This window comes from Typopeltis vanoorti, chromosome 1 (assembly GCF_054136105.1).
Source record: "Typopeltis vanoorti isolate ZY-2024b chromosome 1, IOZ_Tvanoo_1.0, whole genome shotgun sequence".
NCBI classification, from domain to species: Eukaryota; Metazoa; Arthropoda; class Arachnida; order Uropygi; family Thelyphonidae; genus Typopeltis; species Typopeltis vanoorti.
The window spans coordinates 162,275,367-162,299,199 of record NC_143549.1 but is presented as its reverse complement, the minus strand read 5'-3'; the positions used below and the strand labels follow the sequence as shown (position 1 = coordinate 162,299,199).

General features: G+C 37.2%; 1 protein-coding gene across 6 annotated transcripts in view; it reads right to left on the bottom strand.

Annotated features, from left to right (window-relative positions):
- Positions 1 to 23,833, bottom strand: part of LOC150110589 (TBC1 domain family member 19) — a 476,985-nt gene that overhangs the window by 96,809 nt on the left and 356,343 nt on the right. For all 6 annotated transcript variants that reach the window (XM_090395037.1, XM_090395020.1, XM_090395012.1 and 3 more), the window contains exons 14-15: positions 10,233 to 10,342; positions 4,947 to 5,038 (exon numbers count right to left, since the gene is read on the bottom strand). In XM_090395037.1, coding sequence (XP_090251163.1) covers positions 4,947 to 5,038; positions 10,233 to 10,342 — 202 coding nt within the window. The remainder of the gene's footprint in view (positions 1 to 4,946; positions 5,039 to 10,232; positions 10,343 to 23,833) is intronic.

Genomic DNA, 23,833 nt, shown 5'->3' with positions numbered 1-23,833 from the left:
TAAAGCTACAACTTGAGTCATTTGTATTATGCTGAATTTTTTTGGTTTGGATTGCCTTAGCATGCTTAGAAAACGAAACCTTGGGCAGTATTCAGGAGTTTTTATTAGTATGGGTAATTAACGACTTCATTCAAGTTAGAATTGTTTCTGTTATTTAACTTTCTGTTACAAATGGGATTACTTTTTAAAAGTAATCCCATTTGGAAGTACTGTAATTACCTAAGGATGTCAGACAAACTGGATGGGTAAAGTATGTTCCCATAACAAATGAAACTTAGATGAGGTTTATCAAGAGGAGATCTGAGAGACATCTACAGTATATCTAAACTTTTGGTGGAAAGATTTATAATTTGTATTAGTCCTTTGTATTATAAATCTAATACAAATTATATTTGTATTAGATTTATAATTTGTATAATGCGATGCTTGAAGGGAGGTTGGCAGAAAGGGGGAAGTTACTAATCAGGGGAATGGGTGATCTCTCATACTATGTCATTGTTCATAGTAAACATCTCAGCAGCCATTCCAGCTTGGTTGCTGGAACTGGACAAAAAACTAGTTTGAATTATGGAGGATGAAGTCCTCAAAACTATGAATTTCCTTTTTGAGTATTTGAACAGCAGAAAGTCTAAACATGCTACAGAAATGATCTGTCAGTCTAACTATTAGCAGAGTAATTTGCTAGCTGGTTGGAAAGCAGCCTGATTCATTACCATCAAGTTCAGTCAATATCTAGCAGCTGGAGTGCAGAACCATTTTCCTGTTCTATCTCTCAGGGCAGGAGGTTCTGGGTTCCTATGCTCTGCTTTCAGTTAACAAATGTAATATAGTCTAAGTCCTTTGAAATGCTTAAATGTCTCCTTATATTGACCATTGATTTTCTGTCTATTAAGCTCTGCAGATTACTTCAATCTATCCTCGTTGTCAGTACTTCACAGTCCTGATATCATTTTATCTACCTTTGTACTCCTTTCAAAAGTTTCTTTATCTCCTTAAACTACACTCAGATCTAGTCCCTTCAAATCTCAGGGACTAGATCTGAGTGTAGTAGTTCATGTTATACGGTTAGGGACTTACAGAATACAAATATCACATGCTTATCTCTACTAACCAACATCCATCTTACTAATGCAACAATGCCATGGGTCTTTACCATGTTGGCAAGTCTCTCTCTTTTTTTTAAACATGTAACTACCATTACCACTTCCTTCAATATACTTCACCAACAGAGCATGTAGCCACCCATCTGCAGATCAAAAAGTTCAAAAACCTTACATTTAAAAATGTTAAAATGTCATACCTATTCATTCATTCACTTTTCTGATTATACAAATCTTTTTTGAAGAGCCACAATATAAGCACCATTATTAATAATGGAGCCACTAACATGCAGGTGAATACAATGTTAATCTATCCCTGTCAATTATTAAAGGCATTTTTTGTGGCCAATCCACAAAATGGGTAGGTGAGGGGGACTCTGATGAATTCAGTGAGTATTCCTGCTACAAATGAATAACCTTGTACTTGGAGGAAATGTCATTCTTCCGATAAATCCCATGCAAATACACACTGGATTTGTCAGAGTTATGTAGAAATACCCGAAGAGAACATATGGTTGACACCACAATCCTAGTTTTGGAGATCAAACTTATCATCAGCCACTTCAGGTTCCAGGAAGCATGGTTGAAGCATTATACTGGACAATGAAGAGCAAGTAAAGAACACTACACAGTCGAGTGTAATGCTTCAACAATGCTTTCTGGAACCTGAAGTGGCTGATGATAAGTTTGATCTCCAAACTAGGATTGTGGTGTCTATTGTTCCCCCTTTCTTATTGAGGTTGGTAACACCATTCAAGGTCATACCAAACATGCTGTACAGACCCAAAACCTTATGCATTCAAAAGTACAGCAGTTCAACAAAGTAGCAGGTGATGCTTGAAGGGAGTTGGAAGAAAGGGGAAAGTTACTAATGAGGGGAATGGGTGATCTCTCATAGGTGGCATGTCTAAGAATCTATTTCTTCTGAATATATGTTCCTACAACTGTTCAGTAAACTGAACCATGAACAAAGAACCACAAGTCTCCCTGATGTTAAAAAAACTCTCTCAAAGGACAGAATAAAAAATTATAAAAAAGAACTGCAAACAAAATCATTTCCACATCACTTCATCATCACTGATATATAAATAAAAATAAAACAACACATACACACCAAATGAGGCTCAGAGATATCCACACCTCATTTCCCATTTATGACAGAATCTTAACTACTCTACATCTCAACTGACTGAACTACATTTTCAATGATTCCTCCTATCACAAAGATAACTTTGTGCAATCAGATGTCCAATGCAAGAGAATTAAGAATTATCAACAAGTTAGCACAAGAAGATTAGATTAGATTAAAAGGACATGAATTCGGTATAGCCTAAAAAGATTCCATATTTAGATTTCCTTTTTAACATTGAATGGAACTTATCTCACCTCTCCAGTGAAAAGGCTAATACTTTTCACCTAGAAGTTGTATCCATACTACTTAAAGCCAAGCTTCCCCCATCTAAAATATCTCCGTCTGAAAAGAAAGCTCTACATTCTCTAAGAAGCAACAGCCTTTTTATCACTAAAGCAGACAAGAGAAAAGTGACAGTAATTATGGATTCTTCAAATTACAAAAGAAAAATTTCTCTTTTACTATGAGATTGCTCAACATACCAAGAACTAGATCATGACCCCACTAACAGGCAACTAAAGAAATTAAATTCCCTTCTAGATAAAGTTGCAAGTTTAGATGCAGACACCATAGAAAGGTTAAAAATAGGTTAATAACAGGCAACTGAAGAAATTAAATTCCCTTCTAGATAAAGTTGCAAGTTAGATGCAGACACCATAGAAAGGTTAAAAATTCATTTTGCAAGACCTTCTAGGTTTTATGGTCTACCTAAATCCACAAGACAGACATTCCTTTGAGTCCTATTGTAGACTGTATTGATTCACCTACTTACCGCACAGCCAAATATCTAGCAAACTTATTGAAATCATATATAGGCAAACCTTGTGCTTTTTTGAAAAACTCTTCTAATTTCTTAAATAAAATAAAAAATGTCTCCTTACAACTTACTGATCTTATGGTGAGCTTCGATGTAGAATCTCTATTCACAAATGTACCTCTCCAAGAGACTTTAGAATTACTGACATCTTCCCACAAGATATCGTAAAATAATTCAGATTCGTAATGCACTCTGGATATTTCATGTGTCAAAACAAATTCTACAAGCAAATAGAAGGAAATGCAAAGAACTCTAGCCAACTTTTATTTGAAAAATTTAGAAGACATCCTTTTTTCATTTATATACCCACAACCTTCATTCTGGGTTAAGATATACAGATGACATTTTTGCGGTGTGTCCTCACAACAGAGATTCCTTACCTTTCTTTTTAGCCAAAATCAATACTTTACACCCTCATATCAAGTTTGCCATGGAAATTGAAAAAGATAACAAATTATCCTTTTTAGATATCCTTCTCTTCCAATCACCATCAGGTAATTTAACTACATCTGTAGTTAAATTACAGAAAACCCACTCTTACTGGACGTTACATTCTCGAGCAATCTACTCATCATCATTCTCAAAAAAACAGAAATCATTAAATGTTTAATTCGATGAGCTAGAACTAATTGTTCAACTCCCCAGCAGTTAAAGAAAGAACTTTCTACTATCAAATATTAGATGAAGTTAAATAGTTTCTCCGAAAGGACCACACAACATCTCTTTGAATCCTAAAAGCCATACCTAAACAACAAAGAATCTATACGTTGAGTTGCAATACAATATATCACTGGAATTTCAGAACCAATTTCAAGAATTCTGAAGAAATACAATCTAACAGCTACTTATATTCTTATCAATATATATCCACGTATTTCCCATCGTCTAAAGATAAATGCTTCCAACTTCCATGTGACTGCCATCTTTCTTACTTTGGACAAACCAAACACTCTATAGAAAAAAGAATACAAGAACATCAATCTTATATTCTTCACAACAAATCTGATAAGTCTGGATTGGTGCAACACAGAATAGAGACAAACCACAACATTCTCTGGTCTAAAACTCGCCTTCTACAGAGATGCTGATATAAATTCAAATGCCTATTCAAAGAGAGTGCTGAGGCCTTACTTCAATGCCCTAACTTGAACCGAAATGACTACATATCCTTGTCGAAAATATGGGAAAATTTGATCTGAATAACACATTAATATTTATTTATTTATTATTATTTTTTTTTGTAATAACCTCTAGATACTACATCTGTCTAATGATATCTTTAATATGATTTTATAAATTAAGTTTTTTGTATGACATTGTGAACTTATACATGTAATTTATTTCTGCACTTTTATGTTTACATTTCTTTAGTGAAATGTTATCGTGATTAGCAACATAACATCACGAGACTCGTTCTAATTTTAAATGATCAACTGTTTGTATTCTATCTTGCAAGAATGCCACATCTGATGTGGCTCTGGCAAGGATGTTCATGAGCAACAAGATATTTTCAAAAAAATTCTAAACATTTCTATATATGACAGAGAAGGCATACGAGTTTCTCACATTTAACAGTAAAGTTAAAGCTTTCCTTTAATTTCTGTTTAAAAATTATTTTTTAGCTTCATATTTTCATTTTCATTTCTTGTGCTTTGGTTTTTTTTAAACAACTATGCGGTTGTATAACTTTGACTTCTAGTGGCAAGTATTTCACCTTAAAAGACTAATTTTAAAACACACTTACTCATCACAACACAAGGCCTGCAAGGTGAGTTGTGAGGTATTAAATACAGAATACAACCAATTTAATACTTACTGTTCTTTGACTTTTTTTTTTTTTTTTTTACTATTAAAAGAATATTGTACAAATACAGGAACACTAGTTGCTTTTACTTACGGAAAAATATCATGACAGTTGAAATGGTAGAACAGTTCAGGTTCATATTCTTGCAGAAGTGTTTCAAAGAGAAGACACAAAGATAAAATACTCTGAAATTAATTTTAATCTGTGTGAGAAACAGTAAATATTTTCAAGTATATTGCTTTTTATATATATCTTAACTATTATTTTTTTTAATACTTCTAAACATCACTATATCTTTCCAAATTACTTTATTAATTTTTCTCAAGGTTCAACCTTCATTAATAGAAGAAAAAGACAATATTCAAAGTCATGCTTTAACTTTCATAGGAAGCAAGAAATAAGAAGGAATTGAAAAATCATATCTGCAAAGCTTTCTTAGAGATTAGTTTATTAAAAAAAAGTCAAAATATATGCAAGTTACATATTACAAAATAATATGTAACTTTTGCATATTATTCTAAACACATTAAAGACTACTTTAATCATATTCCATGTTTATGTAATCATACATAAACATGGAAAAAGAAATAAGTAATAACAAACTCATTGTTACTTTGTCAGTGATCAACCAAATTATGGAGTCCATCACGTCACAAATCCTCCATATATACAAAAAAAAAAAAAAAATTCCATATCCTCCCAAAAATAAAGTATGGTTTTCAAAAGAATAAAGGAATGACAATGCTCCTGGAAGATTTCACAGACCTAATAAATGCTGCATTAGATAAAAAAAAAAGAATAATAGTTGTTCTTATAGACCTAAAAAAAATATTCAACAAACTCATACACAAAAGCCTAATCCTAAGGTTTAAGATGTACCTGTCAAACAGAAAGTGCATTACATGTGCAAGATCAACCCATATCAGAGAATTACCAGTAATCCATGGAGTCCTACAGGGAGCTGCTCTCTTTCTACATGCATAGTGTTAACCAACTTCCATTAAAACGTAAGCTCTTCCAAAACATAGATGACACAGCTATGGTGTTCATCCACAATGATGCAAACATACCTACACCATCGTGCAGCACATTAACCTGATCACCAGTGGCTAACCGAAATTGGCATAAATTCAGAAAAAAACAAAGTTAATGGTATTCAAAAACCTATAGACCTATCCTGCAGAAAAGTATCTCGCCATCTGATACCTACACTCCTACACTCAAGGCACCACCCACCAACTAAAACAATAAATATCACATAGATAAACAGAAAACAATACCTTGGACTTCACTTCAATGCAGATCTAAATCAGAATAGTAATGTAAGCTATTTGCAAAAAATTCCAGATAACAGCTAGCAAACAAAATCCATTATAAGATATAGCTACTGTATACATAAAAACACTAATCTATAAAGCATTACGTGAAAACATCCTAAGATATGCAAAAAAACATATACATTCTACGCAGACTACAAACTAAGTAGATTACAATCACTGCAATATAAAATGGTAAAAACGATACTTAAACTCTAACTACAGAATACCAGAACATAAGACCACAAATATCCAACTTGAATAAAAAAACAACAAATATATCAACTACCATCACAATTATGGTCAGTCAAGTTAGAATGGGTTAGGGTAATATTTCTCTCTCTATGTTCACTGGGCATCTACAGATGCCGTATGGTCACTCCGATGCTCAGTGATATTCCACACCAGGCCTCGCCATGTAGTCCTGTTGTTTGCTTTTCTGGCAGCCTCAACTCTCTGAAGATCAGTCACTCCACACACTATCTTTTCTAACACCCATTCATTTGTATGCCTTTCAGTATATGATATCCTCAACAGCCTTCTGTAACACCACATCTCAAAAGCAGATATCCGTTTCTTATAATATTATAAATTTAGGGTAATATTAAAGGGAAGATATTGGAGAAATAACTAAATAAAATAAGTGAAAAGTATGGTTGATCATTTTATAATATGTTCAAAAATAAATTACTGACCGCAAATTAGAAATTCTGAAAGCAAAAATTTTGTGCATGCAGTTACTAGGCATTCTTTTTTTTGATTACTGTGAACACATACATGTATCCAGTTTAGAGAGAGAGCATTGCATAAAACAATCTGAATTAACACAGACCAATTTCTTGTTATTGGCATTATGAGTTTGTTTTTTATTTTATGAGATTGACATCTAGTACAACACTAGAATTTATTGATGAAATGACCAAGGTACACATCAAATCTTAAAACTTATTCAGAGTTAGGCAGCAAAATAAATTCTTACACTAAAGCAAAAAACACAGAAAATGCAAAATTACTGAAACAACAAAAATTCAAAAAAAAAAAAAAAAATCATAAAAAGAACCTCATTTTCAAAGTCCAATGCATGCCAGTTAACCATTGCCAAAAAAGCAAAATTCTCCTTTTTTTCCCTCTTATTTGTTTATTTATTAACAAATAAATAAACTTGTACATTTATTCCAGTTTACAGTTTTAGTATGATCTGCGGGACTCTCCTCCCTCCAAATACAGTATAATATTGTATTTATCAATGTATTAAGGATTACTATGCTACTTACTATTATTTCTTAATTCAGAAATTGTTAATGCATTTAATATGCAATGTCAGTCATATTATTAAAAATTAATAAACCATAGTTTAGTAGTTATATATAAATTCATAAAAAAAAAACTTTAGAATAATATTACACTGTTTTTTTTTTTATGGACCAATGAATTTAATGATAAATTATGCCAATAATTTCACCAACTAGGCTGTTTGGCTTCTTCAGGGCATAAAAAAACGGTAAAGACATCTCAAAGTCGCCAGTATATAGAACAAATGTATGAAATATAACAAAATTAAAATGAAGTGTAACATCATCATACGCACGGAGCGTGTGTTTCATTAGTTATTGTTGTGTGTGCACGCTCTGAAGTTTGCAGCGAAATTAAATTCTGGCAAGCTTAGCAATCTTATTAGGGTTTTCCATTTGTCAGGAAGGATCATTTCTTGATTTCTGTTTAGGCTGCTTCCAGAACAGAGAACCATGCGGCTACTGTGAAATTGTGACACTGGAAATCTTCTTCTAGATAAGGAATGGAACTTTTGTCCCATTCAATGGTGTGGCTTGTGTTGAAGATGTGCATGGCTAATTAGGAACTATCTATTCTGTTGTTTTAACATCTCTGATGTGTTCCTTTTTTCTTATTTCAAGACTTCTTGATGTCTGACCTATGTAGTTTAAACCACAAGAGCAAGGGATGTTGTATACTCCAGTGTATTTGAAGAAGGCATTACTGTTTTTTGGTGACCTTAATATGTTTCAGATTGTCTTGATCGGTTTGAAAGTTACTCTAATTTCAAAAGGTTTGAAGAGTGTCGAAATCTTTTTTGACACTGTTCCTGCATAAGGGATGCCAATTGAGGATTTATATTGAATCTTGGCAGATTGTTGTTGTGGGGGGTTACTATGAAGAATTTTTTTAATCAAATTTCTTGGATAGCTATTGTTTGCCAGGGTCCGTGATATATATGAATTAATTCATCCCGGAGGTCTTTTTCTTCTGATTTCATTCTGGTGGCTCTATTTTTGAGAAATGTGGTGAGTAGATGAGAAGTGAAGATAATGTTGAGTATGGGTTGGTTTACGGTAGACACTTTAAGGTTGATATGCTCATCTGCTTGTTTTTTTTAATTAGGATATCTAAAAATGATAGTTGTCTATCCTTCTCAAATTCCAAGGTGAATTTGATTTTCTGATGGAAGGAATTTATCTTTGTTAGAAAGTCAAAAAGCACTGTTTTAGTGTTTCTCCATATTATAAAAATGTCATCAACATACCTCCACCATACTAATGGCTTAGGGTCTAATTGGGAAAGGATGTCATTTTCTAGTTTCTCCATGAATAGATCTGTACACGGAGGAGATAGGGGTACGGCCCATAGCCAAGCAAATTAGTTGTTCGCATATAGTGCCGTTCCATTTAAGAAGTTAGATTTGAGGCAATGACTGAAGAGGTTAGCAGCATCATGAGGATACAATTGTGTAAAATGTTGATAACTTCTTCTATCGGGATGTTGGTGAATAAAGATACCACGTCCAGGCTGGCAAGAATAACTGTTTCAAAAATAGAGATGTTTTTCAATTTAGCAATGAAGTGCTTTGAATTCTTTATGTAAGTGTCAGAGTTTTGAATATGATCTTTTAGGAGACGGGAAAGATTGTTTAGACAATAGGTAGGTTGGAGAATTTCTTCCATCCACTATGGGGTGTAGAGGGACTCCACTTTTGTGAAATTTAGGAGAACCATATAATCGAGGTGTCACTGGGTGCAACAACTTCAATCTCCATTGTAGATTTGTAGACCAACTGTTCATATTTCATAATAAATTATTTGTGACCTTGTGGTTTTTCCATGTAGGGTCTGAATCTAATATCCGATAAGTTGATATATCTGAGAGTAACTCTGTGATCTTAGCTGTGTAGTCATTGGTGTTAAGGATAACCGTTGAGTTTCCTTTGTCTGCCTTTAAAATGATGATTTGTTTGTCCTTCTTCAAGTTGGAGAGAGCTCCCCTTTCTCAAGGTGTTATATTTTGGTTTGGTGGTCGTGACAACAAAAGGATAACAGCACTCTTTAATCTAAGATCATTGGCTATTGTTTCAGACAAAGATGAGAGTGCTGTCTCTATGTTGCAAATAATATCAACCTATGGAATATGGTTAGGTGCAATAGCAAAATTAGGTCAGACATCAAGAAGTCTCAAAATAAAAAAGGAACGCATTGGAGATGTTAAAAACAAAAGAATAGATAGTTCCGGATTAGCCATGCACTTCTTCAACACAAGCAATGGGACAAAAGTTCCATGCCTTATCCAGAAGAAGATATCCAATGTCGTAATTTCAAAGAAGCCACAGTGGTTCTCCGTTCTGAAAGCAGCCTAAACATTAATCAAGGAATGATCCTGCCTGACATATGGAAAACCCTAATAAGATCGCTAAGCTTACCAGAATTTAATTTCGCTGCAAACTTCAGAGCGTGCACACACAACAATAACTAATGAAACACATGCTCCATGTGTATGATGTTATGGGTCTTTATAATTTTGTTATATTTCATACATTTGTTCTATGTACTAGCGACTTTGAGTTGTCTTTACTGTTTTGTATGGTCTGAAGAAGCCAAACAGCCCAGTTGGTGAAACTTGTTGGCATAATTTATTATTAAATTCATTGGTCTAAAAAAACCTAGTGTAATATTATTCTAAAATCAAGTTAGTGGCCAAAATAATATACTTACAATAAACAAAAAACGTATTTATGCATTCTTGATTTACCTACATTTAATTCATCTAAAATAAATACCTGTGATTGTGATGATAAATTATGAAGCTTACAAAAATATCGACAGTAGAGTTCTTTAAAAACAAGATATAAGGTAACAGGATCTTCATAGATATAACAGAGAGGTGCAACTGAAAAAAAAAAAAAAACCACTTAATATACAACCATATAATTTGCAACATTATAATGAACATGTTGAATTGGATTTTCACGGTATTGATGCGAACACAGATTGATAAGAAAATAGCTATTTATTAACTTAAGTTAATAAATAGTTTATTAACCTAAGTTAATAAATAGTTATTTTCTTATCAATCTGTGTTTGCATCAATACTGTCAAAATCCAATTCAACATGTGTGACGAACACATAAGCCTTTCCACATGATTATAATGAACAGGAGGTATATGAGGAATAAAGTAAACTTGATGCGAATAAGGATGCAGGACTTAATGATATATTACTGTGTATCTTGAAGGGGAATGTTCAGGGAGTTAACAACACCACTGCTGTACCTTTTTTAACATGAGTTGAGTCTTAGAGTAAGTCTAGTCTCAAAGGGGTGGAAGAGGAAAAATTATTTCTCTTCATAAGTGAGATGATAAAACTAAGGTTTTGAATCAAAGGCCAATCTGTATGTCTGGAATTGTGGTTAAAGTGTTAGAGAGGTTAATCAGCACCAAGAAACTGGGCTGGTAACAGTAGCATTCGCTTTGATGGGCAGCATGGGTCTACTAAAGGATGATCATGTTTTAGCAATCTACTTATTATGGCTTCACTGGACAAAGGAGATGTATACACAGTGGTACATTTAGATTTTGCAAAAGTCTTTGATAATTTGCCACACGACAAGCTGGCAATTAAATTGGAATGGATGGGTATGGATAGCAGATTAGTGTCTGGATTGGGTGTCTGATAGGTATCAGCAAGTTGTGTGAGGGAGAGTTATATCCTAGAAAAGGAAAGTCATTAGTTGTGTGCACCAAGGGCCCATTTTGGGGCTATTGCTGTTTAACTTGTATGTTAATGATATTACGAATTATTTAAAAGTTTACACATAGTTGTTTGAAGTTGATGCAATATTAGGAAGAATTATGAGGAGCAGAGCAGATGTTGTGGCCTTGCAAGAGGACTTGAATAGACTGGGTGAATGTGCAAGTGAGTGGGGGTTACTAGTTCAACATTGAAGAGTGTAAAGTTTTAAATTCGGAGAAGAATAGAAGAAATGCAGAGTATGTAACTGGTGGAGAGATATTAGAAGAGGTTGAGGAGATGAGGGATCTGAGAATGATGGTGGACAAGGACATGAAATATTGGGAACACACAGCTAAAATTGTGAGGGCAGGATAACATCCTTACCTCTATATATCAGTGTCCTCCATATCATTGCCATAACATAACATAAGGCTGTGATCAGGCCCACAACTGGCATAGATTTGATTATTTGGCTTTCAAAAGGATGAAGAGACATTAAAAAAAAGTCCAGATGTGATTAACTAAGTTGCTTGCCTGTGGAATATAAATACAGCTTGAGTGGAATGAATATGCAGAGTGTGGTGGATAGGAGGAGATGGGATATAATCAAGATACATAAGCTTGTAAGGGATTATTGTGAGATTGAGGTGGATGAGATTTTTCATAAATGGGAGAGACAAGGGGAGGGCAAGAGGTCATTTCAAGAAGTATATAAGAAAGGCGTGAGCAGGGCAGAGGATAAAGAGTAGTTTTTTTTTTGCATAGAGAGTGGTGGGTGATTGGAATGTATTACCTGAGAGTATGTAGCAAGTGTGGAAACAGTGAATGCATTTAAGTCAAGATGTGATATCTTGATAAGGCAAGATATTAAGACAGATCTCTCACAATGAGTTTTAGAATTGTATGTAGGTCTCATGATAATAATAATTTGAGTTCTGATAGTAAAATCCTGAATTACAGTACAATAAAATTCATGGAGTTAATTAATTAGTCAGCCTGTTAACCATAACATCTAAAGTTATTATTACTATTATGTGGAACCTTCATGGAATTCAAAGGCTTGTTGAGAGAGGCGCTACAGCAGTGTTCCTCACTTTCTCTCATGTGTGTCCCATTTTTTAATATTAGTTTTTGTGTCGCCCCCACCTTTCCCCCTTGCAATTCTTGTGTTGAGACACTGACAAAACCCATAAAAGTTAGCAAACAAAAAACCCAAAAAACTAGGAATTAATTAAAATTTTAAAATATTCATACAAATTTAAATATGCCATCAAATCTTTCAAAAATTGTACAGATCTGGCATCACTGCACAGACCGTTGAATCGTATCAGCCTTCCAGAAACATTCGCAATTTCATCACAAGAAGTCTCGAATATTCTGGAAATGTTTCTAAGGCTTGAAATAGCAAGACAGCAGTAGCATAACACTGCAACAGTGAGAAGTCGATGGTCGGTGTTATTTCACTCCTATTCACAACGACTGTGATAGGAACTACACTAGAAAAACAATCTTTTCTAGTATAGAAAAATGGATAAATTTATAACTGGATGTAAGCAAGCATCTGACAACTGTGGAGTATCGACATTAACAAATTCAGGTTCCCAGAATATCACGCCGAAAGTAAAATCAAGAGAGCATGCAGCAGAATATTTAGATTTCGGTTTTACAAAGACTGAAGTAAATGATGAAGAAAGAACACTGTGTGTTATTTGTTCAAAAATTTTGGTGGCTGATAGCATGAAACTGAATAAACTTAAAAGACATTTAGAAACACTTCATGAGGAGTATGTTAACCACGCTACCAGCCAAGACATCTATAGACGTCAAGGTTATCAAGGATGAAAAGTGCATATTAAAATTGTAATACCATTGATATTACATTGAAATATATAATGGATACGAAGCGTATGAGGATGCATATTTGATATGTAATGGCCAGTAAGGTGGTTAACAAACCTTGAGAGATCTTTGCTGCCAAACTGAAATGCTTTGAAAAGCAAAAATCTAGCATTAAAAAGCTTTATCTGTAAATGAAAAAGCTTTACTAGCTTCTTACAAAGTTGCATATAAAATAGCTTTATATGCAACTTCTTACAAAGTTGCATATAAAATAGAAGAGCTGCAAAAAGCTCCACACTATCGGAGAAGCCTAATTATGTCAGCTGCGAATGACATTGTGGAAACTATGCCCGGAGAAAGATTTACTAAACAACTACAGTGCATACCTGTATTAAATTATACTCTTGCTTGGCAAATTGGTGATATACGACATGCAACAACAACTTTTGTCAAAACTTTGTGACAAATTATTCTCAATTCAGCTCGACGAGGCAACAGATAGTAATAAGGATTGTTATTTAATCGCTCATGTGCGATTTTGCAATGGACTATCAACAGTTGAAGAGTTATTATTTTGAAAACTAATAGAAAGAAGAGCCACAGCACACCAGAATTGTTCAAATATTTGATGATTATATATGCAAGACAAACATAGAGTGGAAACATTGTGCAGGAATTTGCACTGATAGTGCTCAAGTTATGTCTGGAAGGTATAAAAGTTACAAGTCCTTGTGAGGAAAAAATCCCCACAATGTATTTGGACACATTGCATGATTCACAGAGAAGCTCTTGCTGCAAAGGAAATGAGTTCTGGTCCAAACATTGTGTAACAACAGTTATAACCAATCTGTTAGTAGCTCAGCTGGCAGAGAGGTGGACTGTAGATGTGTTATGCAGCTATTCATAGATAAGTGGTTCAAATCCGCCTCGAATGAAATTTTACTTTAGCCTGTGTAGCTCAGTCGATGTGGCGTTTGCACACCGTTTGGCGCTTGACTGCGTGAAGGAAGACTTCATTTCGAATCCAATCGGCGACTAGAAGAAATTTTTCTGCGAGAGAAATATGAATAAAATAATGAGAGTGGGGAGTATGAATAGGTTGAATGATTGTGATGTTTTCGGAGATGGTCTCAATTGGGAGAAATGAATGGCAAATAAGAGTGGATGACTTGCAGAGAAAGAGACAGAGAGAGAGATAGATGAGCTGAAAGAGCAGGTGGAATGTCTAGAGAATGAGATGAGAAGTGAGAAAGATGAGATTAGCTGAATGGAAGAGACGAATGCAAGGCAAATCAGAGTAGGAGTGAGAGAGAGTTATGAAAATGATAGAAGAGGAGAGAATAGGATAAGTGGAAGATAGGGAATGAGAGAGAGTTATGGGAATGATAGAAGAGGAGAGAATAGGAACAGTGGAAAAGAGGGAATGAGAGAGAGTTATGAGAATGACAGATGAGGAGAGAGGGAATGAGAAGAATGCAAGGGAGCATTGAAACCAGGGATAGAGTGATGTCAGGAAGGAAGGTAAGTAGGGGAATGCAGAGAGAGATATGCATGGGAGCAATCGAGGAACAGGGCGGTAAGAGGTGTAATGTATGGAGATTCAATGATCCATGATGTGCAAGATGGGATGCATGAGGAGTGTTTGCCTAAAGGAACGATAGAAAGTGTGGCTATGGCAATCAAGAGGGGTGAAATTGTGGATGAGATGATTGCGATGGTAGGAACGAATGACTTGAGAGGTAATCTAAATTGAGCAGTGAGAGATATGAGATTCTTGCTTCAGGTTGTACAAAAGAAGATGCAGAGAGGAAAGATAGTGTGCATGTTGCCTAGGTATGATAGTGACGAGCTGAGCAGAAGAGCAGTAATATTGAATAACATAACAGCTAGAATGTGTCAGAAGAGAGAACTGCAATATGTGGATGCTTGGAGGGCGTTTGAGGACAGAAAGGAATTGTATGCGAGAGACCGCTTACATTTGAATGAGCAAGGACACAGGCATCTGGAGAGATTCCTGTTCTGAAAGAGTTGGTGTGTGTCAATGCAGGGAAACTAGAATGCCCAGGGTGGATGGTAGCAGGGGTGGCCTCTTGTGGGAATGGAACTTGGGAGAAGGGGGAGACAACATCAGGTAACGCTGAGCCCAGTGGAGTCTAGAGGGGATAATGCTGGGTATAGAAATAGTGGCATTTTTATGCTTTATACTAATGCCGGGAGTATCCGGAATGAAGGAGAGGAATTGGTGGCGGTGATAACATCAGCTTGGCCAAAGATTATTGGGATCACTGAGACGTGGTTGACAGAAGAGGATATAATTACAGGAATAGAAGTAGCAGGGTATAGCATTTTTCAGCAGGATAGGAAGGGAAAGCATGGTGGTGGAGTACTGCTTATGATAAGTGACGACTTATGGCCTCTAAGAGTTGAGGCTTTGGAAGGCAGTGACACTAACGATTTTGAAAGTATATGGTGTGAGGTACAGGTGGGTAAGACAGGATATTTAGTGGGGTATTGCTACAAATCATGTAGCATAGAGGGTGTTTAGACACCAGGAGATGTTTAGACAGTTGAGCTTGGCATGTGCAAGAAGAATGATTGTTATGGGAGATTTTTAACTACAGCAGTATAAATTGGAGAGAGGAAGATGAATGTAGCAATAAGGGAATGGAATTTCTAGAATTCTTGGGGAACAAATGTCTTAGGCAACATGTAATAGAGAGAACAAGAGGTTCGATTTTTTGTATTTGATCATAGCATCAGAAGAGTTAATAATAACTGAGATGACATCCCCCCCCCCGGTTGGAGAGACTGACCATATGGTTTTGACTTGGAAGATGAATAGACATGCAGGAGTATCAAAGAGATGGGAACATATGTGGAATTATAAGGCAGATGATTATAATAGCCTTAGATATCAACTTGGGGAAGTTTCATGGAGGGAGGAATTGGAAGGCCGCAATATCATTAGTGCATGGAAAATTGCGACGGAATTTTTGTTGGCAGCAATAGTGAGTTGTATTCCAAGAGTGAAGAAGAGGACACAATTTGGTGTAAAGTGGATGATAAAAATATCAAACAGGAACCGCAGGTGAAAAAGAGGTTATGGAACAGATATTAAGAAAGGCGTGGAGAGCAGATGCATGAAGAATATAAGTCTTGTGCCAGGAGAGTGACTAATATGGTAAGAAAGGTGAAACTAGAATATGAGAACAGACCGGCACTAAGATCCAAAGGTAATCCTAGGGAATTTTTTAACTATATGGTTAGTAGGAGGAGAAATGATTGCGGAAGAATGACATTGTGGGATAAAAATGGGAATAGAGAGACTGATGCAGAGGAGATAATGGAGTTGTTCAATGAACACATTATTGGAGTTTTTCATCCTGGAGAAGTAAGTTTTAATACTAGAGGGATTAGGCAGGTTTGAGGTTTAGAGGAAAGCTTGTTTCAAATACTGAGTACCCTGGATGTCAATAAAGCTGTGGGACTGGATGGTATTTCACTGCGGGTTTTGAGAGAATGTGCTAGAGAACCGACAGCTCTGATGGCCTGGCTTTTCAATGAAATCTGGCTACGGGAAAGATACCCAAGCAATGGAAGGAAGGTATAATAGTGCCTTTGCATAAGGGCAGTAACAGATTGGATGTGTCTAACGATAGGCCAGTTTGTGTTTCATCAGTAGTTGTAAAGATCTTAGAGAAATTAGTGAGGGACCATATACAGTGTTGGGCAGATGAGGGTAATGTTATCTGTGACAGTCAACATGGATTTGTTAAGGGGTGCCCTTGCTTTAGTAATATGATTGCCTTTTATAATAAAAGTGACAAGAGCAGTTGATAAGGGAAAAGACATATACTGCCATTTTTTTTTAATTATGCAAAGGCATTTGACAGGGTGCCACATGATAAGCTGATACTTAAGTTGCAGCACCTGGGTTTAAATGTCTGGTTAGTCAACTGGATTCAGGTTTGGCTGTCTGATAGGTATCAGAGAGTTGTGTAGAATACTAGGAGGTCAGCTTTATCTTTTGGTAAAGTAACAATAGTGCCATCACTATTGTTACTTTACCAAAGCAAGAGGTGGAAGTTCTGATGAACAGCACTTAATAAAGAAAATGTGAAAGTGTTTTTACTGAGGAGTCTGGCTTGATTTGTATGTTGTGATTGGTTGAAGTGTATATTTTTTTTTTTATTGGGATTAGTTTATGAGGGAAATTTCTTTTCATTGCATTGTCAGTGTCATTGTTTGTGAGATTCATCATTAGTTCATTTATAGTTAGAAGGATAAGTAGGAAAGTGCACCGAGAACAGACACACTTAAAGATAAAAAAGCCATATACTGCCATTTTCTTGGATTTATCATAGGCATTTGACAGGGTGCCACGTGATAAGCTGATATTTAAGTTGCAGCACAGTTTGGATGTCAGGCTGGTCAACTGGATTCAGGATTGGCTTTCCAATAGGTATCAGAGAGTTGTGTAAGGTGAGGCAGTTTCAAGGAGGCAGAAGGTTACAAGTGGGGTCCCACAGGGCTCAGTACTGGGACCTATATTGTCTAACCCTTATATCAATGACATTGTCAGTGGATTGCAGGGGGATATTCAGCTGTTTGCAGATGATGTGAAGCTGGGAAGGGTTATTAGCAATAGTGCAGATGTGGTAGCCTTGTAAGAGTATTTGAATAAGCTAGACAGATGGGCAAAGGAATGGGAAGTATTAGTTTAATGTAGCAAAATGTCAAGTCTTGAAGTTTGGGATACATCGATGCGATGCTGCATGCTCTATTGCAGGAGCTATACTGGAGGAAGTAGGGGAGACAAGAGATCTGGGGTTGATGACTGATAGAAATCTGAAATTCAGGGGACATATTGCAAAGGTGGTGAAGGTAACACAGAGGATTGCTGCAATAATGAGAAGGAACCTGCAGAGATAAAAGAGTTATCATTCCGTTGTATAAGACCCTGATCAGACCACACTTAGACTATTGTTCTCAGATTTGGTGCCCAGGATTCAAAGGAGAGAAATTAACTGTGGAAAGTGCACAGAAGTAGATAACAAAGATGGTTTCAGGACTGTACAATGTTAGTTATGAGGATTGGCTGAGGGAATGTGGACGCAGAGTTTGGTGGATAGAAGAAGGAGAGGTGACATGATTGAGAATTTTAAACTGTTGAGAGGTGGTTAGAGGGTTGACACTGGGGAGTTCTTTCGCTTGGTTGAACAGAGGGAAGGAGTGATGACAAGGGGCCATCCCTAGAAGTTATGTGGGAAGCTGTGAGCAAAAGGGTGAGGAGTGGTTTCTTTGTCTGGAGGGTGGTTGAACTGTGGAATGCATTGCCTGATAGAGAGGTGAGAGCGAGAATGGTCAATGAGTTTAAGGAGTGGTATGATAGACTTGTGTTTCCTAGGAGGAACCTCCTGCGATGAGTCTTTTGACTTGATGGAGGCCTAACTAATACTACTACTACTAATAATAATAAAAATGAGACCCTCATTTCTCATCATTCTCATCAAGACTGTTTTCTGAGCTTTGCAAAGACATGACTGGAACAGAACATTCAGCATTACTAATTTGCTGCAAGACAGGATAGTTATCACAGAGAAAATGTTTACAATGTGTTTACGAATTAAGAGAAAATAGCAATCTTCTTCAAAGAGGAAAATCATGAAGAAGCAGATAAGTTTAGAGACCACTTATTTGTAATGGAATTGAGCTACCTGATGGAAATATTTGAGAAACTAAATATATTAAACCTGCAACTCCAAGGAAAAAATACACATATCTTAGAGATGAGTGACAAAGTTAATTGTAAAAAACTAGAGTTATGGAACAAAAAGGTAAAGCAACAAAAATTAGATCTGTTTGCAAATGAGGATGAATTTATCAAAACCTACATGGCAGAAGAGCAGCACATCAAGGTTTTATTTGCAACTATTGAAAACCATTTAACAATGTTGACAAGAATTTTAGAAACTATTTTATAACTGACAAAAACATAATGGCAAAGTATGAGTGGGTTGGATACACATTTCAAATTGAAAAGGAGGAACAATTTATAGATTTCATGTTAAGCGACGAAATCAAAAGACAACTTGCATCTAGCTCGCTGTTTGAATTTTGAGCACTAATTTTGTGAAATTGGGTTTTCTGCAGTGGCTGCCTTAAAAACAAAATATAGATCTCAGTTAAATATAGAAAGAGAACTAAGAGTGTCACAATTTCCAATGTATTACTGTCATATGAAAAGCTTTGCTCTGAAACACAGGCCCAAGGAAGCCATTAATATTTAGATTCATTGTTATTGTTTAGTTTTAATTAGTTGCTCGGTATATTTTGCAATACTGATATGTTCCCGTAAGTGTAACTAGTTTGTTCAATATAGTGGATTATATACCTTTTATTGTTTTATTTTCAGAGTGTATTTTATGTTTTTATTTTTATACTGTTTTTGTGTCAATAAATATGACTGATATTTATGACTACTGATAAATATGACTACTACTGGGTGCGTCCCCAGGTGGCGGATCGGGGAACAGCCTTCAGATATGGAGGTTAGCTGCGATATAAGCAGAGCAATCTGGCAAATAAGCAGCCGTGGACCAACAGCGACTGAGTTATCAGGGCATGGGGGAGCAGAAGTGGCAACTCTGTCTCACTTAAAACCTCACAAAGCCCAATGACAATTCAGTGACATGGCGAGTAGTGCCGCCATTAAATAAGTACCTACTGGGGTCACCGCCCCTGACATTGGGAAGCAGCATTGTCAGTACTGACACAAGGTTGAAGCCAAATGATGACGGAAAAGCTTGTGATCAGAGATTTGCAGATGGCAATATGATTATATTGTGTACGTCTGTAATACTGCGGAGCAGAAAGCAAATGGAGAAACTACTGCTCTAACTTATCTCCAGAACAACCACCATGGCGAGCAAACCCTTACAATTGGCCCCAAGTTCCCCGCATCCCTTAAATGGGACAGGGGTGCGAAGAATCTCCGGGCTCAAAATGGTGTCCACTTTTAAAATTGCAACTTGGAATGTCAGAACTCTGTATGAAGCTGGCAAATTAAGAAATGCCACAAGAGAAATGAAGAGGCTGGGCATCCGGATTTTGGGAATTTGCGAGACAAGATGGCCAGGATCTGGAAAGTGTCAACAAGATAATATGACAATGTATTACTCTGGGAATGATGAGAACAAACATCGACATGGTGTAGCTGTAATAGTAGATGAAGAAATCAATAAATCAGTAATAAATTGGATTCCATTTTCTGAAAGGATAATGCTGTTACAACTTAAGGGAAACCCCGTTAACATAAATATCATCCAAGCTTATGCACCCACAGCTGACAAAAGTGAAGAAGATGTTGAAGAGTTTTATGAACACCTAAAAGAGATTAAAAACCTAACAAAGAAACATAATATAAACATAGTGATGGGTGACTTCAATGCAAAAGTGGGAAGAGGGGGTGATGGAGAAATTGTTGGCGAAAATGGCTTAGGCACCAGAAATGACAGAGGAGATCGCCTAGTCCAATTCTGTCAGGAAGAAGATCTAACAATAGCAAATACCTGGTTTAAACTTCCACCCAGAAGACTGTACACTCGGAAATCGCCTCAAGATAACCAACATAATATTGTCAGAAATCAAATTGATTATATACTGATAAATAAAAGATTCCACAGTAGTATAAAGAGTGCAAAGACTTATCCTGGAGCAGATATCTCATCAGACCACAATCTCATAGTTGCAGAAGTACGTCTTAGATTAAAATCAGCTAAAAAATTGGGGGGGGGGGGGGGTGGGGGGGGGGGGGGGTGGGGGGGGGGGGGGGTGGGGGGGGGGGGGGGTGGGGGGGGGGGGGGGTGGGGGGGGGGGGGGGTGGGGGGGGGGGGGGGTGGGGGGGGGGGGGGGTGGGGGGGGGGGGGGGTGGGGGGGGGGGGGGGTGGGGGGGGGGGGGGGTGGGGGGGGGGGGGGGTGGGGGGGGGGGGGGGTGGGGGGGGGGGGGGGTGGGGGGGGGGGGGGGTGGGGGGGGGGGGGGGTGGGGGGGGGGGGGGGTGGGGGGGGGGGGGGGTGGGGGGGGGGGGGGGTGGGGGGGGGGGGGGGTGGGGGGGGGGGGGGGTGGGGGGGGGGGGGGGTGGGGGGGGGGGGGGGTGGGGGGGGGGGGGGGTGGGGGGGGGGGGGGGTGGGGGGGGGGGGGGGTGGGGGGGGGGGGGGGTGGGGGGGGGGGGGGGTGGGGGGGGGGGGGGGTGGGGGGGGGGGGGGGTGGGGGGGGGGGGGGGTGGGGTAACTAAGTTGCTTGCCTGTGGAATATAAATACAGCTTGAGTGGAATGAATATGCAGAGTGTGGTGGATAGGAGGAGATGGGATATAATCAAGATACATAAGCTTGTAAGGGATTATTGTGAGATTGAGGTGGATGAGATTTTTCATAAATGGGAGAGACAAGGGGAGGGCAAAGAGGTCATTTCAAGAAGTATATAAGAAAGGCGTGAGCAGGGCAGAGGATAAAGAGTAGTTTTTTTTTTTGCATAGAGAGTGGTGGGTGATTGGAATGTAATTACCTGAGAGTATGTAGCAAGTGTGGAAACAGTGAATGCATTTAAGTCAAGATGTGATATCTTGATAAGGCAAGATATTAAGACAGATCTCTCACAATGAGTTTTAGAATTGTATGTAGGTCTCATGATAATAATAATTTGAGTTCTGATAGTAAAATCCTGAATTACAGTACAATAAAAATTCATGGAGTTAATTAATTAGTCAGCCTGTTAACCATAACATCTAAAGTTATTATTACTATTATGTGGAACCTTCATGGAATTCAAAGGCTTGTTGAGAGAGGGCGCTACAGCAGTGTTCCTCACTTTCTCTCATTGTGTGTCCCATTTTTTAATATTAGTTTTTGTGTCGCCCCCCACCTTTCCCCCTTGCAATTCTTGTGTGTGAGACACTGACAAAACCCATAAAAGTTAGCAAACAAAAAACCCAAAAAACTAGGAATTAATTAAAATTTTAAAATATTCATACAAATTTAAATATGCCATCAAATCTTTCAAAAATTGTACAGATCTGGCATCACTGCACAGACCGTTGAATCGTATCAGCCTTCCAGAAACATTCGCAATTTCATCACAAAGAAGTCTCGAATATTCTGGAAATGTTTCTAAGGCTTGAAATTAGCAAGACAGCAGTAGCATAACACTGCAACAGTGAGAAGTCGATGGTCGGTGTTATTTCACTCCTATTCACAACGACTGTGATAGGAACTACACTAGAAAAACAATCTTTTCTAGTATAGAAAAATGGATAAATTTATAACTGGATGTAAGCAAGCAATCTGACAACTGTGGAGTATCGACATTAACAAATTCAGGTTCCCAGAATATCACGCCGAAAGTAAAATCAAGAGAGCATGCAGCAGAATATTTAGATTTCGGTTTTACAAAGACTGAAGTAAATGATGAAGAAAGAACACTGTGTGTTATTTGTTCAAAAATTTTGGTGGCTGATAGCATGAAACTGAATAAACTTAAAAGACATTTAGAAACACTTCATGAGGAGTATGTTAACCACGCTACCAGCCAAGACATCTATAGACGTCAAGGTTATCAAGGATGAAAAGTGCATATTAAAATTGTAATACCATTGATATTACATTGAAATATATAATGGATACGAAGCGTATGAGGATGCATATTTGATATGTAATGGCCAGTAAAGGGTGGTTAACAAACCTTGAGAGATCTTTGCTGCCAAACTGAAATGCTTTGAAAAGCAAAAATCTAGCATTAAAAAGCTTTATCTGTAAATGAAAAAGCTTTACTAGCTTCTTACAAAGTTGCATATAAAATAGCTTTATATGCAACTTCTTACAAAGTTGCATATAAAATAGAAGAGCTGCAAAAAGCTCCACACTATCGGAGAAGCCTAATTATGTCAGCTGCGAATGACATTGTGGAAACTATGCCCGGAGAAAGATTTACTAAACAACTACAGTGCATACCTGTATTAAATTATACTCTTGCTTGGCAAATTGGTGATATACGACATGCAACAACAACTTTTGTCAAAACTTTGTGACAAATTATTCTCAATTCAGCTCGACGAGGGCAACAGATAGTAATAAGGATTGTTATTTAATCGCTCATGTGCGATTTTGCAATGGACTATCAACAGTTGAAGAGTTATTATTTTGAAAACTAATAGAAAGAAGAGCCACAGCACACCAGAATTGTTCAAATATTTGATGATTATATATGCAAGACAAACATAGAGTGGAAACATTGTGCAGGAATTTGCACTGATAGTGCTCAAGTTATGTCTGGAAGGTATAAAAGTTACAAGTCCTTGTGAGGAAAAAATCCCCACAATGTATTTGGACACATTGCATGATTCACAGAGAAGCTCTTGCTGCAAAGGAAATGAGTTCTGGTCCAAACATTGTGTAACAACAGTTATAACCAATCTGTTAGTAGCTCAGCTGGCAGAGAGGTGGACTGTAGATGTGTTATGCAGCTATTCATAGATAAGTGGTTCAAATCCGCCTCGAATGAAATTTTACTTTAGCCTGTGTAGCTCAGTCGATGTGGCGTTTGCACACCGTTTGGCGCTTGACTGCGTGAAGGAAGACTTCATTTCGAATCCAATCGGCGACTAGAAGAAATTTTTCTGCGAGAGAAATATGAATAAAATAATGAGAGTGGGGAGTATGAATAGGTTGAATGATTGTGATGTTTTCGGAGATGGTCTCAATTGGGAGAAATGAATGGCAAATAAGAGTGGATGACTTGCAGAGAAAGAGACAG